Source organism: Stomoxys calcitrans, chromosome 2, assembly GCF_963082655.1.
Source record: "Stomoxys calcitrans chromosome 2, idStoCalc2.1, whole genome shotgun sequence".
NCBI lineage: Eukaryota > Metazoa > Arthropoda > Insecta > Diptera > Muscidae > Stomoxys > Stomoxys calcitrans.
In genome coordinates, this window is record NC_081553.1 from 116973786 (window position 1) to 117000720 (window position 26935).

The 26935-nt window shown below is 39.7% G+C and overlaps 1 protein-coding gene across 2 annotated transcripts in view; it reads left to right on the forward strand.

The window, feature by feature from the left end:
• LOC106081982 (tubulin beta chain) overlaps positions 1-26935 on the forward strand; it is a 265225-nt gene that overhangs the window by 217710 nt on the left and 20580 nt on the right. For both annotated transcript variants that reach the window (XM_013244268.2, XM_013244266.2), the window contains exon 5: positions 10415-10679. In XM_013244268.2, coding sequence (XP_013099722.1) covers positions 10415-10679 — 265 coding nt within the window. The remainder of the gene's footprint in view (positions 1-10414; positions 10680-26935) is intronic.

Below are 26935 nucleotides of genomic sequence, written 5' to 3' on the forward strand. Positions count from 1 at the left end.
ATCCAAATCTGAACCGATCTGTGACATAATGCAGAAGTATATTAAGGGGTTTAACTTAACTCACTGTCCTGAATTTCCCCAACATCGGACAATAACTGCGCCTTTTATGGGCCTAAGACCCTAAATCGGATGATCGGTCTATACGGCAGCTATATCGAAATCTGGACCGATTTGAGCCAAATTGACGAAGTATATCGAAGGGGCTAACACAACTCATTGTCCCAAATTTCAGCAAAATCGGATAATAAATATGGCTTTTATGGGCCTAAGACCCTAAATCGGAGGATCGGTCTATACGGCAGCTATATCCAAATCTGGACCGATCTGAGTCAAATTGACGAAGAATATCGAAGGGCCTAACACAACGTACTGTCTCAAATTTCAGCAAAATCGGATAATAAATATGGCTTTTATGGGCCTAAGACCCTAGATAAGAGGATCGGTCTATATGTCTGCTAAACCTAAACCTAAAACCGAGAGATCGGTTTATATGGCAGCTATAACCAAATCTGCACCGATCTAGGCCAGATTGACGAGGGATATGGAAGGGCCTAACAGAACTCACTGTCCAAATTTCGGCAAAATCGGATGATAAATTTAGCTTTTATGGGCCTAAGACCCTAAATCGGAGGATCGGTCTATATGACAGCTATATCCAAATCTGGACCGATTTGAGCCAAATTGACGAAGACTATCGAAGGGCCTAACACAACGCACTGTCCCAAATTTCAGCAAAATCGGATGATAAATGTGGCTTTTATGGGCCTAAGACTCTTAATCGGAGGATCGGTCTATATGGCAGCTATAACCAAATCTGGACCGATCAGGGCCAAATTGACGAAGAATCGGCGGATCGGCGGATCGATATAGCCCATCTTCGAACTTAACCTGCTTATGGACAAAAAAAGGAATTTGTGCAAAGTTTCAGCTCAATATCTCTATTTTTGAAGACTGTAGCATGATTTCAACAGACAGACATACAGACGGACGGACATGTCTAGATCGTCTTAGATTTTTACGCTGATTAAGAATATATATACTTTATAGGGTCGGAAATGGATATTTCGATATGTTGCAAACGGAATGACAAAATGAATATACCCCCATCCTTCGGTGGTGGGTATAATAAATACCATAAAATTCTTAGTAGCCATGATTTGGGCATAAACAGCAACACATCAACCACCATTTAAAATAATTTCTTTATTAATTGTATTGTACCTGGGAGCGTATGATTACTGCTCCATATGCTGCTCCTATGCCCACATCAGCCATACATCATACGCCACCTTAGTCACTCAAATTCCATATCAAAATTCTTGATAAATGAATATTTATAAAAAATTTCGTCAAATCATGGGTGTTCCGAACATAGCTTTGCAACATCCAGGTGGCTTTAAAATGCCTTATAACTTACGAATGTTTACAGCAGGTAGTTCGCAAAAGTCCTCAAAGAGATAAAAACCTAAAGTGGAATGAAATCTTTCTGCTTGCCAATGCGGGACACTCATACAGCATATGTTCTATAGTTTCCTCTCCTTCGATGTACTGAGACTGAGGAGCCACTTGATTTGGACTACTTTGAAAAACCGAAGAAGATTGAAAACGGATCTTTGGCCCAACAGTCGTAAAATTTAGTCTACGAGATGAAACCTCCGAAAATGAATTGAGGCTAAAAGACTTCGTCGCGGCAAAGAACATGGTAGTTAGTAGCACCAGATTCCAATATCGAGGGATTCACGGCCGACTATAACACGAGAACTGGGCTAGACCAAGGGGTCTTAATGTTAAACCAGAGAAGATTGAAATCTGCCTGTTCACGAGGAAGACGAAGATTGGCCAATTTGACGCACCACGTTTCCTCAAAAAAACGATTTCTATATCTTACAAGTTCAAACACTTAGGAGTGATTTTTTACAGGATACTGAATTGAAAGTGTCACATTCAGAAGCTTACCGAGAAGGCTCACTAATATTGGGCACTTTATAGGCGGGCCGTAGCATCGAAATGGGGCCTGAATCCGATGATAGACCATTGGCTGTACAGAAGCGTGATTAGACCAAAACTTACTTACGCCTTAGTAGTTTGGTGGACTGCGATGGAAAAAAATGCACCTTGAGGATAAAAGAACAGTTTCAGACAACATGTTGTCTTGGCATAAGAGGAGCGATTAGGACCCGGCCTCTAGGGCACTGGAGACTGTTCTAGATATCCGACCCATAGACATACAGATTAAGTGTGAGGCAGCCACTTCGGCTTTGGGCTTAAGAAAAGAGATAATGGATAGAGGAAAAGAGCAGGTCATACCATTTCGGTTAATCGAGGCGACGATAGGAAACTATCATAAGACCCTAAATTGGCGGATCGGCCTATATGGCAGCTATTTCCAAATCTGGAGCTTTCTGGGCCAAATTTAAAAAAGATGTCGAAGGGGCTACCACAACTCATATCAAGAATATATATGCTTTTAGGATCGGAAATGGATATTTCGATGTGTTGCAAACGGAATAACAAAATGAATATACCCCCATCCTTCGGTGGTGGGTATAATAATCTTTGGGGACTTCTCTTTTTATACCCACCACCGAAGGATGGGGGTATATTCATTTTGTCATTCCGTTTGCAACACATCGAAATATCCATTCCCGACCCTATAGAGTATATATATTCTTGATCAGCGTAAAAATCTAAGACGATCTAGACATGTCCGTCCGTCTGCCCGTCTGTCTGTTGAAATCAGTCTTTAAAAATAAAGATATTGAACTGAAATTTTGCAAAGGTTTTTTTTTTTTTGTCCATAAGCAGGTTAAGTTCGAAGATGGGCTATATCGAACTATATCTTGATATAGCCCCCATATAGACCGATCCGCCGATTTAGGGTCTTAGGCCCATAAAAACCACATTTATTATCCGATTTTGCTAAAATTTGGGACAGTGAGTTACGTTAGGCCCTTAGACTTTTTCTTCAATTTGGCTCAGATCGGTCCAAATTTGGATATGGCTGCCATATAGACCGACCCTCCGATTTAGGGTCTAAGGCCCATAAAAGCCACATTTTTTATCCGATTTCGCTGAAATTTGGGACAGCGAGTTGTGTTATGCCCTTCAACATCCCTCGTCAAATTAGCCTAGATCGGTTCAGATTTGGATATAGCTGCCATATAGACCGATCTCTCGGTTTTAGGTTTTGAGGCCATAAAAGGCATTTTTATTGTCCGATATCGCTGAAATTTGAGACAGTGAGTTGTCTTCGGCCCTTCGACGTTTTTCTACAATTTGGCCCTGATCCGTTCAGATTTGGATATAGCTGCCATATAGACCGATTCTCCGATTTAGGGTCTTAGGCTCATAAAAGCCACATTAATATCCGATTTTGCTGAAATTTGGAACAGTGAGTTGTGTTGGCCCAGATTGGTTCAGATTTGGATATAGCTGCCATATAGACCGATCCTCCGATTTAGGGTCTTAGGCTCATAAAAGCCACATTAATATCCGATTTTACTGAAATTTGGAACAGTGAGTTGTGTTAGGCCCTTCGACATCCTTCTTCCATTTGGCCTTCTTCAGATTTGGATATAGCTTTCAAACAGACCGTTCCGCCGATTTAGGGTCTTAGGCCCATAAAAGCCACATTTGTTATCCGTTTTTGCAGAAATTTGGGACGGAGAGTTGTGTTAGGCCCTTCAACATCTCTCTTCAATTTGGCTCAGATCGGTCCAGACTTGGATATAGCTGCCATGAAGACCGATATCTCGATTTAAAGTTGTAGCCCCATAAAAGGCGCATTTATAATTCGATTTCACTGAAATTTGACCCAGTGACTTATATTAGGCTTTTCGACATTCGTGTCGTATATGGTTTAGATCGGTTTATTTTTAGATATAGCTACTAAAGAGACCAATATTTTGTTATACACAATTGAACAATAACTTGTACTTATTAGTATTTGATCCAAATCGGAACATATTGGGTTGCCCAAAAAGTAATTGGGGATTTTTTAAAAGAAAGTAAATCCATTTTTAATAAAACTTAGAATGAACTTTAATCAAATATACTTTGTTTACACTTTTTTTCTAAAGCAAGCTAAAAGTAACAGCTGATAACTGACAGAAGAAAGAATGCAATAACAGAGTCACAAGCCGTTGAAAAAATTTGTCAACGCCGACTATATGAAAAATCCGCAATTACTTTTTGGGCAACCCAATATTTCGATATAACTGCTATGGGACATAAGGTATGCAATTTTCACCGGATTTTGATGAAAGGTGGTTTACATATATACCCGAGGTGGTGGGTATCCAAAGTTCGGCCCATCCGAACTTAACGCCTTTTTACTTGTTTACCTTCCAATTAGGATGAAGTTATACTAGCATAAAGATTATACTCAGGTCCCAGATAAAAAATTTATTGCGTTACATAAGGAATGGACACCGGGGCGTCCATTGGGAGCCGAGTTGTAAGTGTGCTCTTTGTATCAGTGCGGGGGGTTCGATTCCCACTAAAAGCCTGGTCTGTCGCTATTGTGTTTTCGAAGTGGACCGAAATTGTCAAGAATAAAAAATAGACTGCCACTCTTTCCTAACTTAAACTACATAGTGAATGACGAAGTTAGTAAACCCTCCCTTAGTAAATATCTCAATTCGAAAATACCTAATTTTACTACAGCAACACGTTTCCTGGAAAAATCATCAGGTTATTAAGTCTGTGTAAAAGACCGCAATTGGTACAGTTGAAGTCACAAACCGACTCCGCCCATTCATCTACTAAGTCTTGTTATCAACCTCAACTAAATAAACAAATTATTAACATGCCACAATAATGACATGAATTAAACTCAATACCATCATATAATGACTAGCATATGCTGCCAGTAATGTTTTGGGGGATTCCATGCTAGTCATTTGACAATTCATTGAGTCAAATCAAGCCCTCGGCATAGTTGGGAAGAGAATTAAAACAATTTATTTCCATTTCTCACCTATGGTTATGTCTCTGCGTATCCTATTGCAATTCGAATTTAAATTTGCCAAAGGTTACACTGGAAATGGCTGCATTTTGCATGTGCTCCATTGCATTGCATTGCCTTGCGGTGAGGTACAGACTACGGAACTATCGGAGCAACAAAAACACAAATGAACACAATTTTCTGCTGTCAATTGCATGCGAATGAATTGAATTGGATTGAATTGAATTAAGGTGTTTATTAGAAGTGTTAACTGAAAATGACACTTTAATTGTGTTTCATAATTAAAGGTCGGCAATTTTGTCCATTTGTAATGCACAAAATTAATAATGAAATGCAGATATCTACCTACCTATCGACAATGACGAGTGTAATTATTTTTAGTTAGCAGACAATCAGACAGACAGGAAGAGGCAAACAAATGATCGACCACTAAGTGATGGGCTTGAACAATTGTATCAACATGTCGTTTATTGTACACTCAAAGAAAATGTATACCAGTAAATAAAAAATTGAATATCGTTCGATTTAATCACTAACAGGACTTTAAATGGTGTATCTTCTTTTTACACCAGCACTAAGATTCGGGGTATTATAACCCATTTCGGACCTTATAAACTACATGGTAGCTGGCACAAAGTGCTGCTAATTCAAGAGACCAAATTTTGAGGAAGTAATCTAAATTTATAGAATCCCTCCACTTTTGCTCGATACGTCCCCCTTTTGCATTGACTATTGCTCTGGCTCAGAGTCGGTCAAAAAACGAGTTGTAAGCTGCACGATTGTTATGTATCCCTATTGTTGCTCATACCAGTACAATGGCTTTTTTCAGCCGTCCATACTGAAAATGTTACAGAGCGGCTTCGAAAATATTTTTCCGATAATAAGTCGCATATACAATACTTTGTTGCCCGGCTCGATGAAAACAATTGAAGAGAGGCCATCGGCGGTCTCAGCTGCCCATATCATTCTCTACTGTCTGCTCGGCTTAGTAAGCACAAACGTTTTGAGGATTTATGAATTGGTCTCTCCATCGGAGTTTAGGTCTTCCCCTTTTTCGTATTTTACTATAGTCCACTTCAGACAACATGACCTAGCCAACGCAACCGTTGTATTTTTATGCGTTTAACTATGCTATGGGGCGCTGGGCCAGTAACCCGCCCCCGGAAAACTGAGAACTACTATGAGAAACAAAGGAATTGTAAAAACGGACCCCCCGTGCTTTGATCTGGTGACAACTATTTTGCTTTGCTAATTATCGATATTATAATTGGTTTCAGCTAGCTTTCATGTTTTTTGCCGCGGCGAAGTCTATTAGCTTCAGCTCTTTACCGGAAGTTTGTTCGTGCAAATGTACCAACTATTGGGCCCAATATATTTTGCTTCCCTATTTTTGCATTAAAATCTTCCCGGACGATATCATGGGCGGGACAGCGATCATATTTTCTCTCTAGGCTCTCGTAAAAATATCCTTATTCTGTTAGTCCTTTTCTTCCGTCGGGGCATGGGCGCAAATTAGGCTGATGCAGAAGAATTTGGCTTTTATGTGGTTTGTGGCTAGCTTTTCATCCACCAGTGTTAATCTGGAGAAAAGGTGTTTCGACTAGCAACACTTCAACAACCAAATTCATGCAGCAATTCAACAGCCATCTGTAGATACGTAAGTCATGGTTTGCGGTGGTCTATCGTTCTTGTGATGAATTCGTAGCACATTTTATCTCACTACCTTTAACGGATGTGAAAGCCAGCTATCCAGGTAAAACCGCGGGGTATTTTGTTCCCACATCTGAGAAGGAGGAAGACCAAGATAAACTTGGGTTTTACCAATCAGAATCATTGCTTGGTTTAAATCACGTCTTTTATAATGATGATATTGAGCATAAACGTTACACGGATAATTTTTTTTACCTTAGGTGGATCAAGTTTTACCATAGCAGATTAAAATGAAGGCTACCTTGAAATACCGCGATTTTAGGTCTTTAACCCATAAACGGCGCATTTTTTACCCGATTTCATTGAAATTTGGCATAGCGTGTTGTGTTAGCCTCTTCGATATCTGTGCCAAATATAGTCCAGATCGCGCCATATTTAAACATAGCCCCGATACAGAACAATCTCCTGATTAGGCTTCCTTATAAAAAGAGTATTTTTGATCCTATTTCGCTTAAATTTGGAACTGTGAGTTGAAATGGACCCCTTGACATGCTCGCCAAAAAAAGCGCTCTTTATTTGGATATATCTACCAACTATACAAATTTCCTCATTCAAGGTCTTGTGTTCTTTGGGTCCTTGGTTGAACAGTTCACGCAGGATTCGTGTTTTGTTTCACTGTCAGTCATCTTCAGTTTTTTTTCTATCAATTAACACCAAAGGATGTCCCTATGAATGCAGTGCCTTGCGATAGCAAAAGGTAATTAGGAATTGGAGGGGAGAAAAGGATCTAGTGTTTATTGACATTTGTCTTAAATCTCTGGATGGGCGCCCAGGTAACCGTGTTGGTAGCGTGCTTGGATTACCAGTGCAGGGGTCGTGAGTTCGATTCCCACCAGAAGCTTGGTCTGTCGCTACTGTGGTACCGCAATGGACTTAAAATTGTATAAGTGAGTCTGTAAAGGACTGCCACGCTTACCTTACCTAACCTAAATCTCTGGGTGGGTGGGAAAAACGAAATAAGAATTCTCTCTATAATGCATTGTGTGGTCCGCTGGCCAATCAATTACAAACGGCTGTAGGTTCCTGAAATGTCTAGTATCCTTGACGAACATCCTTACATCAGGAATAAAAAGACAAATATAAGACGAACACACACCATGAAAGTACCGATAAAATAGCGCCAAAAAAAAACACAATGTGGCTATGTTCAAGGAGGGCAATAGAGTTGGATACCCTTCAGTCCCCAATTAACGCCATCGCTCTTCTCTGTACACGGTCCAGTAGCTCCAGGGATGATCTTGAAGCTCCAACCCATACATGTGAGTTATACTCTATTTTCGGCCTTATAAAAGTGGTGTAGATGTTAAGAAACTCAAACGGAGTGAAGTATTTCTTACACCCTTTAAGGAAGCCTAAACACTTGAATGCTTATTTCGATACTTCAAATACATGTTTAACCCAACGGATATTACTTTGTATTTTCATGCCCAGAACATCAAGAGCTTCTGATTGGTCAACATCTAAACCGTTAATAGACAAAGATGATCGTAATGGGTCAGCGAATCTCATAGTGTGACAACAAGCAGCACTGAGTCTTTCGTGCATTAAAATCTACTCGATTCATTCGACTCCACTCAGAAATGGCCAGCAAATCCTGGCAGAGTGTATCATCTATAACCCGCCTCCTGTCCTCAATTTGTCGAAGACTCGGCCTATGGTCGAATGAGTACGAATGACAGAGATTACTGTCATCCGCAAATGAGTAGATCGGACTCGACGTCTGCCCAACAGATCGTTGATGAAAATAAGAAAAAAAGAGAGGGAGAAGGAGAAAGAGAAAGAACAGAGCCCTGGGGTACACCTGCGGTCAATTTATACTCATTGGATGAGAATCCATCTAGAACGACTCGAATACTGCGATCTCTGAGAAAGCTCGAAATAAATCGAACGAACCCATTACCGCCACCAAATGCGACAAAATTTGATAGTAGTGCGGATTGGTCTATAATTTAACCACGAATGGTCTTACAAACGAACAACGCTTGCAAATTATTGAATTTTATTATCAAAATGCGAGCTCTGTTAAGAAAGTTCGTCACGCGCTTCTTCCATTGAGCGACGAAACTCACTTTTGGCTCAATGGGTATGTAAATAAGCAGAATTGTCGATTTTGGAATGAAGATCAGCCAGAAGGATTGTAAGAGCCAATGCAATGCATCCAGAAAAGGTCACCAAGGTTTGGTGCGGTTTATGGGCTGGTTGCCTCATTGGACCGTACTTTTTCAAAGATGATGCGAATCGTAACGTAACTGTGAATGGTTAGCGCTACCGTGAGATGACATACAATTTTTTTTTGCCCAAAATGCAAGTGCTTGACTTGCTTGACATGTGGTTTAAACAAGACGATGTCACATGCCACACAGCATGCTTAACTATGGGCTTATCGAGTTCGGTGAACATTTTATTTCACGTTGGGGGCCAGTTATTTGCCCGCATAAATCGTGCGATTTAACGCCTTTAGACTATTTTTTGTGGGGCTATGTTAAAGCGGGCATGGAGGCGACCGTAGCGCAGAGGTAAGCACATCCGCCTATGATGCTGAACGCCTGGGTTCGAATCCTGGCGAGACCATCAGAAAAAATTTCAGCGGTGGTTTTCCCCCCTTAATGCTGGCAACATTTGTGAGGTACTATGCCATGTAAAACTTCTCTCCAAACAGGTGTCGCACTACGGCACGCCGTTCGGACTCGGACAATGTTAAAGCTCATGCCTATACAGACAAGCCCACTTCAACTGATGCATTGGAAGACAATATTGAAACATTTATTCGTGAGGTACTTGTTGAATATAGAAATCATCAAATACAACAAGACGACACTAACACGGTTCCAAAAAACCTTCCTTAAGAAATTTTTTGTTCAAATTTTGGAGTTTTGTAAAGTTGCTGATTTAGACCATTCAATTTTCCCCAAAACACTATCTTATATGATGAGAAAAATGTTTTCAATTAGGTTCACTCGTCTTCTGGATGCCAACGAAAACCTTATAGGGATACCTGTTTTGTAACTCAAGTTAAAATACAGCTCTGTTTTGGGTATTTCCCTATCCGTTCGAAGCAGATGACTCCCACTGCACAGGTGTGTTCTTATGCTCAAAGACCATCTTCCCCCAAAAAATGATAATACCATAAAAAGGTGGCATTAAGCATGATGGTACCTCAACCTCCTTCTGCTATTTGGCATTATTTTCTATAGTCCTGCAAAACTTCTAAAGACCAACTAAGATGACTCCCACTGCACAGGTGTGTTTTTAGGCTCAAAGGCCATGTTCCCAAAAAAAAAAAAAATGATAGTACCATAAAAAGGTGACTTTAAGCATGATGGTATCTCAACCTCAACCATTGCTTTCTATAGTCCTGCAAACCTCTAAAGATTAACTAATCTCAAGGAATTAAAATTTTCCGCATAAATTGATTTAAACTACAATATGGTTCCTTGGAAAAGTGAAAATCTCTAAGAAAACATCTATGCAACATTTTCTCCAAACCCTTTACAATTGACTTATAATTAACTTTCCAAATTTATTACAGCCAACAATGATCAGGTACGCGTAGCTTTACAATAAATATTTAATATTTTCTACACAGGTCTGCGGCAAAATGAGAAATAATAATTCACAATGATTCATTGGAGCGTGCATTTCCAGGCATTTCTTTAATTAATAATGTTCGCTAATCTTTCCAGCGACATCATCGTCATAAATAATTGTCAACCATTTCTGTTTTTTTTTTATCCACAGCTAACAATGTCTGGCGTGACCACCTGCCTCCGCTTCCCTGGCCAATTGAATGCTGATCTACGTAAATTGGCCGTGAATATGGTGCCATTCCCACGTTTGCACTTCTTTATGCCCGGTTTTGCCCCATTGACTGCCAAGGGCTGCCAACAGTATCGCGCCCTTACCGTCTCCGAACTGACGGCTCAAATGTTTGATGCCAAGAACATGATGACCGCCTGCGATCCCAGACATGGCCGTTATCTTACCGTAGCCTGCATCTTCCGAGGTAAGTAGAAGTGCTACTAATGCAGTGGTTAACACACTACTAGTGGAGAGGGTACATTTAATATTCGTAAAGGAGAATTTAATCATTTCATTTCATTTGTTTTCCTTTGTAAAAATATTTGTCGTGCCAAAGCCTTCTTCAGTTTTGTGGTGTTTTACTTTTGAAAACGTATGGGGCATTTGGTGGGAAAATTTCACGGGACAACTTATGAACATAAAGGAGATTTTTCATATTTCTTAAACCCTTCACCATAGGATGGGGGTATATTAATTTTGTCATTCCGTTTGCAACACATCGAAATATCCATTTCCGACCCTATAAAGTATATATATTCTTGATCAGCTTAAAAATCTAAGACGATCTTGACATGTCCGTCCGTCTGTCAGTTGAAATCACGCTACAGTCTTCAACAATAAAGATAGTGAGCTGAAACTCTGCACAGATTCTTTTTTTGTCCATAAGCAGGTTAAGTTCGAAGATGGGCTATATCGGACTATACCTTGATATAGCCCCCATATAGACCGATCCTCCGATTTAGGGTCTTAGGCCCATAAAAGACACATTTATTATCCGATTTTGTTGAAATTTGGCACAGTGAGTTGTGTTAGGCCATTCGACATCCTTCGTCAAATTGGCTCAGATCGGTCTAGATTTGGATATAGCTACCATATAGACCCATCCTCCGATTTAGGGTCTTAGGCCATAAAAGCCCATTTATTATCCGATTTTGCTGAAATTTGGCACAGTGAGTTGTGTTAGGCCATTCGACATCCTTCGTCAATTTGACTCAGATCGGTGCAGATTTGGATATAGCTACCATATAGACCCATCCTCCGATTTAGGGTCTTAGGCCCATAAAAGCAACATTTATTATCCGATTTTGATGAAATTTAGGACAGTGTGTTAGGCCCTTCAACATCCTTCTCTCTCTCTTTTACTTGCTAATTCTAAACTCTCCAAATTTTAATGGAATGGCCCTAACATAACTACAAGTACATGTGGGTGTAATTTAATATAGCCAATGAGAGTTACACTCAATTTTTGTGCATGTATTTTTGCGTGTTTAAACACAGGCACAAATATTTTTCAGTATAGCTCTTGTAATTAATCCTTTTTGATTAATTATTGCCTTGCCTTGACGTTTGCATACTGATTAAGAGGATGAAAGACCTCTGTTTCTTTGACGCTTACACGATTTTCCCTTTGTTTTCTTATGCAAAAATTTCCACTTAATCTGAGATTGAGGGGGACATTATTGAAGTCATTTGTAAGAACATGTGTGCGTGTGTCTGTGTATGTGTGTGTGGGTAAATATTTTATAAACTAAAGTAGTCCTCTTTATCCGACGAAGGGTATGTTGAACAGTAAGTACGTTTATCTGCTTATGAATTAAGTCTTTTTTGTAATGCTGTGTGTAATGTATGTAGGTATATTTGTTTTTAAATAGATTTTTTTTTAATTTTATACAAGTGTTGGGACTCTTCAGTATTTCCTCTCTGAGTTAAAGAAAGTCGTATGTGCTGGGGATATGCAAATGGCACTTAATTCTGGATTCTACAAATACTGGCGTTTTTGAATCGTAATAATATATTAGAAAGGGTAGGCTAGATTTATCTGGTGACCGTCGTTAAAGCTAAGCTGACCTGTGCCGAAAAAAAAGCATAAACTTCTATGGTGCTTATCAAGTTTCTTCTTTCTTGGTGGTTCAGCCAACCTATAAAATTGTTATACGCACCATCATAGGATGGGGGTATACTAATCTAGCCATTCCGTTTGTAACACCTCGAAATATTCGTCTAAGATCCCACAAAGTATATGGTTGCCCGAAAAGTAATTGCGGATTTTTTAAAAGAAAGTAAATGCATTTTTAATAAATCTGAGAATGAACTTTAGTCAAATATACTTTTTTTACACTTTTTCCTAAAGCAAGCTAAAAGTAACAGCTGATAACTGACAGAAGAAAGAATGCAATTACAGAGTCACAAGCTGTGAAAAAATTTGTCAACGCCGACTATATGAAAAATCCGCAATTACTTTTTGAGCAACCCAATATTTTCTTTAAAGTCTCGTCGCTCTGAATCGATCTAGCCCGTCCGTCCATCAGTCGAAATCACGATAAAGGTCGTCGAACGCATAAAGCTAGCCGCTTGAAATATTTCCACAGATACTTAATATCGATGTAGTTTGTAAGGGATTGCAAATGCGCCATATCGGTACAGATTTAGATATAGATCACATATAAACCGATCTTCCGATTTGACTTCTTGAGCCCCTGGAAACCGCAATTTTTGTCTGATTTGGCTAGAATTTTGCATGTAGTGTTCCGTTATGACTACCAACAACTGTGTCAAGTACGGTCTAAATCGGTTTATAACCTGATATAGCTCCGATATAAAGCGATCTCCCGATTTGATTTCTTAAGCCCCTGGAAGCCGCCATTTGTGTCCGATTTGGCTGAAATTTCGCACGTGCTATTCTTTCAGGACTTTCAACAATTGTGCCAAGTACGGTATTAATCGGTCTACAACCTGATATGGCCCCCTCAAAAAGCCATCTCGCGATTTGACTTCTTGAGCCCTTACGTTATGACTTCCAATAACTGTGCTAAGTATGGTTCAAATCGGTCCTTAACCTGGCATAGCTCCCACATAAACCAATCTCCCGATTTGACATTCTTGAGCCCTTACTTTTTTTCTTCTTTCTTTTTGTCCGATGAAATTTGGCACGTAGTGTTTTGTTATGACTTCCAATTCCCTTACGTTAGCCAATAACTGCACCAAGTACGGTCCAAATCGGTCTATAACCTGTTATCTTATATTATATATAAAAATCAATTTGTATTTGTTTGTAGGTTTGTTTGTTTTTGTGTTCCTTGTAGACTCAAAAACGGCTGAAAAAGGGTACTACATTTTTTGATATCTGAAGGGGGAGCGGACCCTCCCCCTTACTCTCATTTTTAGAAACGCCAGATCTCGGTAATGGGTGATACGATATAAGCGAAATTTTGTGTGCTCTCTTATATTAACCTAAAAATAAAAATTTGTTATCCAAATTTCGGATGGGGTACCTAGGGGGGCAGCCCCACCCCCCCCAAAACCTATCAAATATATATATAGACCAATCCTGAGAATATGGGACTCAAATGAAAGGTATTTAAGAGTAGAAAACGCATTTGCTCTCCAATTGTCGGACTAAGTGTTTGGGGGACCACCCAAACTCCCAAAACACCCTTAAATCGGACATATATAACGACCTTGGCAATATGGGACTCAAATGAGAGGTATTTACGAGTAGAGTACGAATATTATATCGAAATGTAGGACCACGTTTCTTGGAGTTCACCCCTTCCCCAAAACATCCCCCAAACAGGACTTATTTACTGACCATGGCAATATGGGGCTTAAATAAAAAGTATTTGGGTGTATAATACGAATCTGATATCCAAATAAGGGACCAAGTGTTTGGGGGCTTTGCTCACCAAGACACTTTGGGTCTTCAAGACAGTGGAGCTCGATATTGATTGTTTTTAGTGTCCAAACCCTATCAGACATATGTACTGACTTTTAAATGAAAGGTATTTGAGATTAGAAAACGAATTTGATATCCAATTTTGAGGCCACTGACAATATAGAGTTCAAATAAATGATATTTGAGATGCTGATATATTTTCAGGGCTAAGTGCTTGGGGCTCAAATAGAGCGCACAACAAACCGATTGCTAGCGTAGGTGAATGTCCATAGTGTCATGGGGCGTATTAATATCTGCACCCTATTTTCAACCTAACCTTACCTACAGTACCAACAAAAATTTCGTAGCAAAATCTGGAGTGGGGTGCCAAGGAGGGCCGTCCACCCACAAAACCCGCCTATCGGATGTATAGACCAATCAATACAATATGGGTATTAAATTAAAGGTATTTGAGAGTAGAAAACTAATCAGATATCCTGTTGTGGCACTTAGTGTTTCGTATGTCAGCCATCCCCAAAAAAACGCCTCAAGTTGGACAAATTTACCGACTATGGCAATATGGATCTTTAATGAAAGGTTTTTGGGAGTAGAACTCAAAATTGACTTTCACTTTTAGGACCAAGTCTCTGGGTGGCCACCTCACCCCTAAACAGAACTTTGACTGACCATTGCACCGTGGGGTTTCAATAAGATGTATTGAGTAGAAAAATATACAGTAAAATTGAAATTTTCAAATTTAGAGTACTCCTCTCCAACATAGCATTATCGGGCGCAGCGGAGCGGGCCCGGCTCAGCTAGTAGCTCCCATATAAACCGATCTTCCGATTTGGCTTCTTGAGCCCTTACAAGGCGCAATTTTTGTGCGAATTGGCTGAAATTTCACATGAAGTGTTTTGTTATGACTTCCAATAACTGCGCCAAATCGGTCTATAACCTTTTATAGCTCCCATATAAACCGATCGCCCGATTTTAGTTCTTGAGCCCCTGGAAGCCGCAAATTTTGTCCGATTTGGCTGAAATTTCGCGTGTAGTGTTTTGTTATGACTTCCAATAACTGTGCTAGGTACGGCCAAAATCGGTATAAAAACTGATATAGCTCCCAAGTAAACCGGTCTCTCGATCATCCTTGTAGGTTAGCGTGTCCGCCTATGACACTAAACGCCCGGGCTCGAATCCTGGCGAGACCATCAGAAAAAAACATTTTTCAGCGGTGGTTTTCCCCTCCTAATACTGACACCATTTGTGAGGTACTATGCCATGTAAAAACTCCTCTCCAAAGAGGTATCGCACTGCGGCAAGCCGTTCGGACTCGGCTATATAAAGGAAGCTCCTTATCATTGAGCTTAAACTTGATATGTGAGAAGTTAGCCCCTGTTCCTTAGTGGAATGTTCATGGGCAAAATTTACATTTGCAAAGTATCATAGACTACCTAGTATTGTCCGATTTCGTTGAATTATTAAAATATACTCGAAATTGGATAATAGGTATGTCTTCCATGTGTGTAGGGCATGTGGGGAAAATGATGAGACTTTGGAACAATGCCTATTTCAATTCCCGGCTTTCACACCTAATCGACTACGGCACTTGGGTACGGATACGATCAAAGACTTGAAACAGCTTAGGGGCATTGAAGGGAAATCGATTAGGGATTTTGTAAGCAATAGAGAATTCCTGAAATAGATCTCTTCGGAGATACTTTTCAAATTTGGAGCTTATAAAAACCAACTACCGGTTTAGGTATATGTCCATAATGGCAGGTATTTCTTTATCGATCAAGGTTTTTCTCTAGCTACAAATTTTGATTTTTATTATTTTAATTTTTATTTCCGCATCCACATTCTTTCTGCATTATAAATTTTGTTTTATCACTTGACAGAAACTTTCTTTGTAGCTATGTAGCTGGAAACTATCTGCTCTTCTCCCAAGAAATTCAATATGTATGTTAGATTGAATAGTTTCAGCTTCATTGCAAATTCAGCAACAGATATTCTAATCACTAGCCTTTAGTGTTAATTAAAAGTAATCCATTTAAAAAGTTGATTTTTTTCCGAAAGGTATCATTTCATTTTTCTCCCTCATCAAAATTTAATTGAAATGGCGTCAAACTTTCACGCCATCCCTTATAGAAACATTTCGGGAGTATTCTCTTGCCTATGAAATGGTTATGCGTTAAAGTAGAACATCATCGCTGGTGCTTGGAGCTGTATTCGCATACCAGCAACAAAAACAACGGATCATTAATCAAACGCCGTGTTAAGTTTTGGAAAACAATGCTGGTGCAGAGGGGCTGCTAACATTTACCAGCTGGAAATGTCAAGCGTTTCGGAAACGAAAAATACCTCATGTCTCACGTACCACCTGGTAAATGTCTGAGCTGTTATTAAGTGGGCTTATTAACGTGGCACTTGGTGCGGTTATGGATACCAGTGTGACTATCCATGGGGGGTCGAACAGTGGGGCAAAATGTACAAGAAATCGTTGGAACATAATTTTTTCCGGGCCCAAAAAAAAAGTTTAACAATTCGAACTAATAATGTGTATGGCCAATAAGAGATTCACCCTCTAAAGCACAGTCTATAATTCTGACGGTCTGAATGAAAGACTTACACTTCTGCTACAGGGAAATGGTTAGAAAATTGAAGCAGGCCATACCACACTATAATAATCGAGTTGACGATTGGAAACCTGAATTCTTGGGCATAGGTTAGGTTAGGTTGAAAAGATGATGCGGATTTCAATACGCCCCTTGTCACTTGTAAAAGAAGCTATAAGACGCGGTGGTCGAATAACAAAGTATTAATTTTTTTAAATTATGTTATTTATTTTTTTGTTTTTTTGCAATGATGAATACTTTTTTTGTTTAATTTTTTGTGTTCAGCTGTAAAATGGCCCTTTTTGTTCCAATAAATACTATTTTTTTTCTTTAAAAACAATGAAATTGTGTACATATATATCACACAAGCACTACTGCATCATTAGTTTAATATGTTTTTATTCCAATTGTCTTTTGTAGACTTATTAAAAAAAAAAACATTGAATGATGAATACTTTTTTTGACCGCTGTAAATACTAAAAAGTAAACTCGAAAAAGAAAAATCTAAGTCAGGAATTCCATGCTATTTACAAAATCCCTAATTATTTTCCATACCACTCCTCGTAGTTGGTTTATGCCAGGTATTGTGTCCCCACCTTAGCGCTGTTGTATGTTGGCGTCTCATCGTCTCCTTCCCATGCCGTATACAGGCTAACACTTGCCGCTAATATTTGTCATAAGTGAATATTTTGCAAAAGTGAGTAGTATCGTATTGATACCGAATTTAATCTGACTTCATTCTTACTTCCTTTCACTAATTATTAGAAAAAGAGGCCCTCTTTCTAACGATTTCCCCATAGGATTTTCTTTGCCCTATCGACCGTATCGCTGTTCCACAGTGTTACATGTCCGTTCGTCGCCCAAGCCCTTAACTCGGACTGCGTGGACCCGGAAGGCTTCTTGATAACCAAGTTTTTTACAGCAGTTCTCTGATCTTCACAACCAAATCATCTGCTCTTTCGTTCCCCCTTACTCCGCTGTGGCCCGACACCGAAATGATGCAGATCGTGCAATCCTTATGGAAGACACAAAATTCCTTCTTACACTCTAAGATTGTTCGTGACCATACCGTACTGGTTGTTATAGCTCTGATGGCCAGTTTACTGACTGTAAAGATCTTCCAGATGGCAATACTAGGGTTCCGTCAATCCAAGACTGTGCCGATGGCAGCAGTGCCTCGCACTCAACTTCGAAGTTCAGCTCAGGTATCCGATCGGAAATCACTTCCATTCCTTCCAGGTTTCCTATCGTCGCCTTGATTATATCGCGATGGTATGAGATGCTCCCATCCTCAATCCATTCTCCCATCACCTTAAGTCCCATAGCCGCAGTGGCTGCCTCACACTTAATCTGTATGTCAATGGGTCAGATATCAGAATAGTCTCCAGTGCCCTAGTTGGCGTGGTCTTCATCGTTCCGCCTATGCCAAGACAACATTTTCTCTGAATATATTGTATGGTCCTTATGTTGCACTTTATTCTCCATAGCAATCCACCAAACTACTGAGGCGTAAGTAAGTATTGGTCTAATCACGCTCCTATAGAGCCAGTGGATTATCCTCGGAATCAGGACCCACTTCGAGCCTACGGCCCGTCTACATAGTGCCCAACATCTGTGAGCCTTCTCAGTGGCACTTCCAATTTAGTTTCCTGTCCTAGATCACACCTAAGTATTTAACTTTGGCAGTTATCGAAATCGTCTTATTGAGGACCGTAATATATCAGTCAGTCGAAAACAGATATCAGTCCCTGGATTCTTAATGCAGACCCCCAGTCCTATTCGGTTCTCTAGCTTTGATCCACCTGTGTAGCATGAACATATAGATTTTCTTCAACCCAAGATTGTGCCGCTGGCGGCAGCGTCTCGCATTCGACCTCAAGTGTCGTTTCAGGTATCCGATCGGAAACCTCTTCTATTCTTTCCCGGTTTCCTATCGTAGCCTCGATTATACCACTATGGTGTACCCTGCTCCTATTCTCAATTCATTCTCCTATCGCCTTAATTGTCATAGCCGCAGCGGCCGCCCCACAGTTAATCTGTATGCATATGAATCGTCAGATGTTCCTCATCGCTTCGCCTATGCGAAGATAACATGTTCTCTGAATCTGTTGTATTATCCTTATTTTGCAATTTTTTTCCATCGCAGTCCACCAAACTACTGAGGCATTAGTAAGTTTGGTCTAATCATGCTCCTGTACAGGCAGCGGACTGTCCTTCAATTCAGGCCCCGTTTCAAGCTTAGTGTCCAACATCCGTGAGCCTCTCGGTACGCTACTGAGTGAATTCAGTTTCCTGTCCGAGATCACTCCTAAAAATTTGAACTTGTCAGATGTCGAAGTCCTTCTTTTGAGGGAACGTGGTGCATCAAATTGGCCCATCTTCGCGCTGTACAGGTAGATTTCAGTCTTCTCTGGGTTGGCATTGAGATCCCTAGGTCAAGCCCAGTCGTATGCCATCTCTAAGACTCTTATGGCCTTTCTGCATACCCCTTATCCGTAAAAGTTTACTGATTGTGGTCCCGCATAGGAATGGTAATAAAAGACCCTCGTGATTTTTGATTAGTGTCGGAATCATGATTTCACTCACCCACACGAAGGAAGAATTTTAATTCAATGACTGTCACGTACGATCACGTGGTTGGATTTGAATCTCACTCACGACTCACGTGCACACCTCTAATCAGTACATTGGTTATTTAAAGGACCAATAACTCACCTTGTCATAGAGATCATCATAAGCACTCTGTATTTAAGCGAGAGCCGGTGTAGTTCGGCCTCTGACCGAAACTCTCCAGTCAACACTTGCACAGTGTCTCTCAGACTTAGGTTTTTGCTATTCTCAGAGCTTTGGATGTAATCCTGGGACGGTGGCCTAATCAAAATGTCACGACATATGTTGACTGCCAGAAGGCTCTGGCTGCGGGCCATGTGATATCTAGGTTTATCGGGGGATGCATAGAGTGTCTGGGATATTTCGGGGCTGTTGTCAGATTGTATTGGGTCCCAAGCCACTAAGCGGTGTCTGGGTACGGTGTAACATCGTAACATTACGGTGTGTAGGGATAAGAAGGAGTTGGAGACGGTCGAGTATCTGCTGTGCAATTGGACGCGATTCAGGCAGAAGGCATAAGATTATGCATGGAAGTGTTTTTTTACTCTCTCAACAGAATTTCAACCTCGTTGCTATTCCTGGCCTGGGGTGGCCGACTGGGAGTATCTCAAGCTGATGAAACTTATCGGTCGTTGCACCAGCCTATTCTCTCTCTCCCTCTCTCTCTCCCTTTTGTCTTTAAACAGATGCTCATGTCTGTTTGCCCGAGTTACTCCCTCTCCTACTTCCCTTTTATACCCTCCACCATAGAATGGGGGATATACTAATTTCGTCATTCCGTTTGTAACACATCGAAATATTGATCTGAGACCCAACAAAGTGTATTTATTCTTGATTGTCTTGACATTCTTAGTCAATTTAGCCCTGCCCGTCTGTCTGTTCACGCTAACTTTCGAAGGAATAAAGCTAGGTGCTTGAAATTTTACATGAATACTTCCTACTAGGGTTAGGTTAGGTTTAAGTGTCAGTCTGCCATCAGACTCAGACGTTTTTGTCCATTGTGATATCACAGGAACAGAAGAAGGAATATGCCTTCAAGTTCCTACCTTTGAATCATCCAGATTGCTTTCAAATGCCCAACAACTTGCGAATGTTCACATCCGCTAAATCAGACAGGTTCTCAAAGAAATGGGAACCTAAAGTGGAACTCCTTCTGACTGCCAGTGCGGAACACACCCACAGAAGGTGTTCTGTAGTCTCTTTTTCTTCGATGTCCACACAGGTTCTGCAAGAGTCTTTACTGGCAACCTTTAGACTGTCAGCATGTTTCCGATTAGTCAGTGACCTGTCATGACGGACACAATGACTGAGACGTCTGTTCTAGCCAGTGATAGCAAGGCGGTAAACCTGTGTCAGGAAGTATGTGCTCATCACATTCCTTAATACTATTCATTCTATGCTACTTAGTTAGATCAAATCTCGTGTAGATTATTTGCTTTTTATATAAATTATCAAATAAAGATAATTTATTGGGTTGCCCAAAAAGTTTTTAAATGAAAGTAAATGCATTTTTAATAAAACTTAGAATGAACTTTAATCAAATATACTTTTTTACACTTTTTTTCTAAAGCAAGCTAAAAGTAACAGCTGATAACTGACAGAAGAAAGAATGCAATTACAGAGTCACAAGCTGTGAAAAAATTTGTCAACGCCGACTATATGAAAAATCCGCAATGGCTTTTTGGGCAACCCAATATATAAAAATAAATCATTCACAAAAAATTCTTAAATCTTTCACTGTGCCTACTTCTGCCTAAAAATGTCATTACGTTCTGTTCATTTATCCGTTCAGGTACTGTTCATTGGGGAGAAGAGGGCGGGCAGAGGGATGTTGTTTTCTAATGAAATGACAAACTTTTACGCCTTAGATGAGAATTTTTGGGTAATGTCAAAAAGGGTCTCCAAGTATTTCTCCATCAGTTCCTTAACTCCGCACCTCGCTGTGCTGCATGACAGGGGACGGAGCAAAAAGTGTTTATGGCCTGTTGTTAAAAAACTATTTTTCATTTTTTTTGCTTTGTAGAAGTGGGTGGCATTAGCTGATGTGGTTGTTGCTTTTGCTGCTGTTATGCCTCTGAATGGTACGTGTTTTGTTTGTATGGAAACCACATTTAATCCTGGTTGTCGTGGTGTTTCTTTTTTTTTGCTAAGGCTTTAACCTCTCCCCAATCAAAGTCTCTGCTATGCTCGCTCATCATCATTCCTGTTTGTTGTGCATTCGTTCGCTTTGTCGACTGACAAAGTCAAAAAGTCATAAAGTTTTGTAGCTGCCTCTTAACTTTGGATTATTTGTTAAATGGACATATATTTCAGCCAGTTGTGGTGCTTGTGTTGTTTGTGTTCTTGCCTTGGCCAATGTCGACAATTCTGGCCTAAAAAGGGTGTAAACATATAAATAATGTCCTCTTTGTTTTACTTAATTTTAGTGTTAATGAATTGTTATTAAATGGTTTTGTTTAAAATGGGCTTCGAAGAAAAAAATAATAATGCCCCCAAAAATTTGCATAATAGAAAGTTCGGGGAGGGCCATTTTTTACAACAGTTCACAAAACAAACAAAAACAGGAATAAGATAACAAAAAGTTTTGATTCAATAAATTTCCTCTGAATTAAGGGTAATAGGGCGGGGGCAGAGGATTTATACCACACCTCTCGAGAAAGAAATGTCAGTTTGTTAGGAAACACTTAAGAACCTCGAGTAGTAGTGTTGTGACAATGCTGTAGAAGTATAATAATAAGACGCAAAATTACGATGGTATCCCAAAATTTCAAACTTTGCCCATGGACATTCCTTTAAGGAACAGCGGCAAACTTCTCACATATCAATGAGTGCAGTCCAATTGAAGTTTAAGCTCAATGATAAAGGGCCTCCTTTTTGAAGCCGAGTTCAAACGGCGTGCCGCAGTGCGACACCTCTTTGGAGAGAAGTTTTGCATGGCATAGTACCTGACAAATGTTGTCAGCATTAGGAGGGGAAAACCACCGTTGAAAATTTTTTCTGATGGTCTCGCCTGGATTCGAACCCAGTCGTTCAGCGTCATAGGCGGGCATGCTAACCTCTGCGCTACGATGGCCTCCGGTGGTATCCCATTTAAGAAAAAACTCCTTAGCATTTATAAAATAATGTTTAACCAAAGGAAAAATTTCCAAAATATTGGAAAATCATCCATATCCTAATCATTTTTGTACCCTTCACCATAGGATGGGGGTATACTAATTTCGTCATTCCGTTTATAACACCTCGAACTATTCGTCCAAGACCCGATAAAGTATTTATATTCTTGATCGTCATAATATCTTAAGTCGATCTAGCCATGTCGGTCCGTCTATTCGTCCATCCATCCGTCTGTCTGTCGAAAGCACGCTAACTTTCGAAGGAGTAGAGCTAGCAGCTTTGAATTTTGGACAATACTTCTTATTAGTGTAGGTGGGTTGAGATTGTAAATTGGCCAAATCGGTCAATGGTGTGATATAGCTGCCATATAAATCGAACATGGGTCTTGACTTCTGGATATTATAGATTTCACAATTCTCATCCAATTTGGCTGAAATTTGGCTGTAGTTTCAGTATCACTTCCAACAATTGTACAAAGTATGGTTCAAATCGGTTAATAACCTGAAAAAGCTGTCATATAAACCGATCGTGGATCTTGACTTCTTGAGCCATTAGAGGGCGCAGTCTTATCCGTTTTGGCTGAAATTTTGAACGACTCGTTTTGTTATAATTTCCAACAACTTTGCCAAGTATGGTTCAACTAGGTTTACAATCCGATATATCTGCCTTATAAACCGATCGTTCATCTTGAGGGCCTCTCAGAAGCCTTGGACCAACTTTTTACATCAGATTTGTATTCTACTTTCAAATACCTTTGATTTGATGGTCATATAGTCGCAATCGGTGTGCACGTCCATTCGGGGGTTTATTTGGGAGTGGTCGTCCCCCCAGGTTATTTGACCTTAAAGTTTTATATCAATTTTGGGTTACCATAAGGGGACAAACAATATTTCGCTAAAATAGGTGCACCCATTAGATCAGGAGTTTTTGAGAATTGGTAAAATGGCGAAATTTGGTTGTGAAGTACATTTCCTCAGCTCCCATATAAACCTACGACCGTACTTGAATTCTTGAAGCCTTAGAAACATGATTCAAGGCTATTTTGGGCTCATCACATTAAGCCTAAATCTGCCCAGGCTATATTGCTGCTCAAAGCAATTACAAAAAATCCTTATGAACATTTTCCACTCCCGCATATGCGTTGTTTGTCTCCTCTAGGAATATAATTCCTAAGAGTAAAATCTCCTATTTAAGGCTACTTGAAGAACTTTGTTTTTTGCCATGAGGATAAACTGAAATTCAAATCACAGGATATCATGGTGACACATTTGTGCATATGTGCATGAAAATGTCCATTAAGGCGCATTGTTGTTATTCCATAAAAGAATCTTAAAAGGAAATTATCCTTAAATGTGTCCAGGACAAAGGGAATAAAAAATTAATTTTGACAGTACTCAGCAGCAGCAGCTAGGGCAACAACAACAGTGAAGAAATAAATAAGTGAACCAACAAACAAGCTGCCAAAGGAAACAACAGAAAAACAAGGAATCTTAATTAAAAGACACGTTTAACTATTTATTACCTGAGCGACGCAACAGTCTCATATATTAAATGTTCTTATACTCTAAGTCAACATTAGTATAAATAAATTGTAATCCCCAAGGATCCCGAAATGGAGGGAAAGTGCTTTTCTGTGCTTAGCCATGGTCGTCGACTCATTGCTGCTAAGCTCCTTTATATGCCGACAACACCTAGCTGATCTACTTTACGAGGGTAAAGTGGTGGTTTTTGAATAATTTAAACATTTAGAAAGACGAATTTTATGCGTTAGTCTGGAGCAATAGTGGCTATTATTGTACCCTACATTTAACAAGGCAACTATGGAGAACAATGGTAATACATACAACAAGTGATCTACTGAAGTATGAGGGATTTGGTGGAATAATTTTAGATGATATCTGTTCATATGTTTCTTTAAAGCAAAAATATCATTCGGCTTAGGTCCCCTCTATGGATGGCATTTTTCAAGTTCTATGTCGGGTATTTCCTTATAGTCAAACTAAGAATAATGAATCAGAATTGCTATACCTTTGGAGCTATATCAGCTTATGAACCGATTCTGCCTATATTGGCTTAGATGTTGGAAACCATAGTAGATACCATTGTGCAAAATTTCAACAAAATGGGATAAAAATTGCGATCTATAGGGGCTCAAGAAGTGAAATCGGAGAATCGGTTTATATGGGAGCTATATCAGGTTATGGACCTATTCAGAGCATATTTGCCACGTATGTTAGAGTTCATAGATGCAGTCACAGTGCAAAATTTGAGTAACATCCTATAAGAATTACGTTCTCTAGGAGTAAAATCGGGAGTAAAATCGGGAGTAAAATCGGGAAATCGGTTTATATGGGAACTGTATAAGATTATGAACCATTTTAAACCATATTTAGCACCTATGTTAGAGGTCAAAGATACAGTTACTGTGCAAATTACGCCCTCTAGAGGCTCAAGAAGTAAAATCGAGAGATTGTTTTATATGGGAGCTATATCAGGTTTTGGACCGATTCGGGCCATAATTAGCCTATTCATAGAGCACGTCACAGTGCAAAATTTAAGCCAAATCGGATAATAATTGCACCCTCTAGAGGATCACGAAGTTAAATCACAATATCGGTTTATATGGATATCGGTTTATATGGAAGCTATATCAAAATATCAAAACATGAACCAATATGATCCATTTACAATCCCAACCGACTTACTAATAGTATTTGTGCAAAATTTCAAGCGCCTACCTTTGCTCCTTCGAAAGATGGCTAGATCGACTTAAAATGTCATTGCGATCTAGAATATATATTCTTTATGGGGTCGTAGACGAATATTTCAAGGTATTACAAACGGAATGACGAAATTAGTATCCCCACACTCTATGATGGGGGGTATAATAGGCAAACAAAGAATATTGAATAAAAACTGTTATGCTATTGGAGCTATATCATGTTATGATCCGAATCGGACTAATGAATTGAATGTTAAACATTGTAGAAGTTATTGTGTAATATTTCAGTCCATTCGGATAAGAATTGCGCCTTGTAGGGGCTCAAAATGCAAAATCGGGAGATTGGTTTATATGGGAGCTGTATCAAGCTATTGGTCGATTCAGACCATATTAGACACGTATGTTGAAGGTCATGAGAGAAGTCGTCGTACAAAATTTCTGCCAAATCGGATGAAAAATGGGCCCTCTAGAGGATCAAGAAGTCAAGATCCCAGATCGGTTTATATGGCAGCGATATCAGGTTATGTACCGATTTACGCTATACTAGGCACAGTTATTGCAAGTCATAACAAAACACCTCATGCAAAATTGCAGCCAAATCGGATGAGAAATGCGCCCTCTATTGGCTCAAGAAGTCTAGATCCAAGATCGGTTCATATGACAGCTATACCAGATTATGAACCGATTTGAATCATACTTAGCACAGTTTGTTGGAAGTGATTCCAAAACACTACGTGCAAAATTTCAGTCAAGTCGGACGAGAATTGCGCACTCTAGAGGCTCCAGAAGTCAAGACCCAAGATCGGTTTATATGGCAGCTATATCAAAGTATGAACCGATTGTGCCCATTTGCAATTCTAACCGACCTACACTAACAAAAAGTATTTGTGAAAAATTTCAAGCGCCTGGCTTTATTCCTTCGAAAGTTAGCGTGCTTTCGACAGACAGACGGACGGACGGACAGACGGACGGATATGGCTAGATCGACTTTAAATGACATAACTATCAAAAATGTATATACTTTATAGGATCTCTGACGCATATTTCGAGGTGTTACAAACAGAATGACGAAATTAGTATACCCCCATCCTATGGTGGGGGTATACTGGGTCCTATGTTGGGAGGCGTAAAGCTACTCACTGTTTCAAATTTCAGCGAAATCGGTTAAAAAATAATGCTTTTATGGGCTTCAGACCCTTAATCGGGAGATCGGTCTATATGGCAGCTATATCTAAATATAGTCCGATCTGAACTATATTCCGATCAGTTGTTAGAAGGCTTAAACCAACCCAGTGTATCTAATTTCAGCGAAATCGGTTAAAAAGTAATGCTTTTATGGGCTTCAGACCCTTAATCGGGAGATCGGTCTATGTAGCAGCTATATTCAAGTACGGACCGAGTTGGGCCGTTCAAGAACTTAACCTGAGTGCAGCAAAGGGACGTATATGTGCCAAATTTCAGCTCAATATCTCAATTTTTGAAGGCAGTAGAGTGATTACAAAAGGCGGACGGACAGACACGCGGACACCGTTAAATCGTCTTAGAATTTTACGACGATCCGAAATACATATATGGAAGGATCAAAAATTGATATTTCAATGTGTTGCAAACAGAATGAATGAATATACCCCCTATGAATATACCCCGTAACATTTTTGTTTTTTTTGAATCTGAACCATTTAATACCCACCACCATAGGATGGGGCACACTAATCTACAATAGTCATCCCTGTGAATTTCCTGTCCAG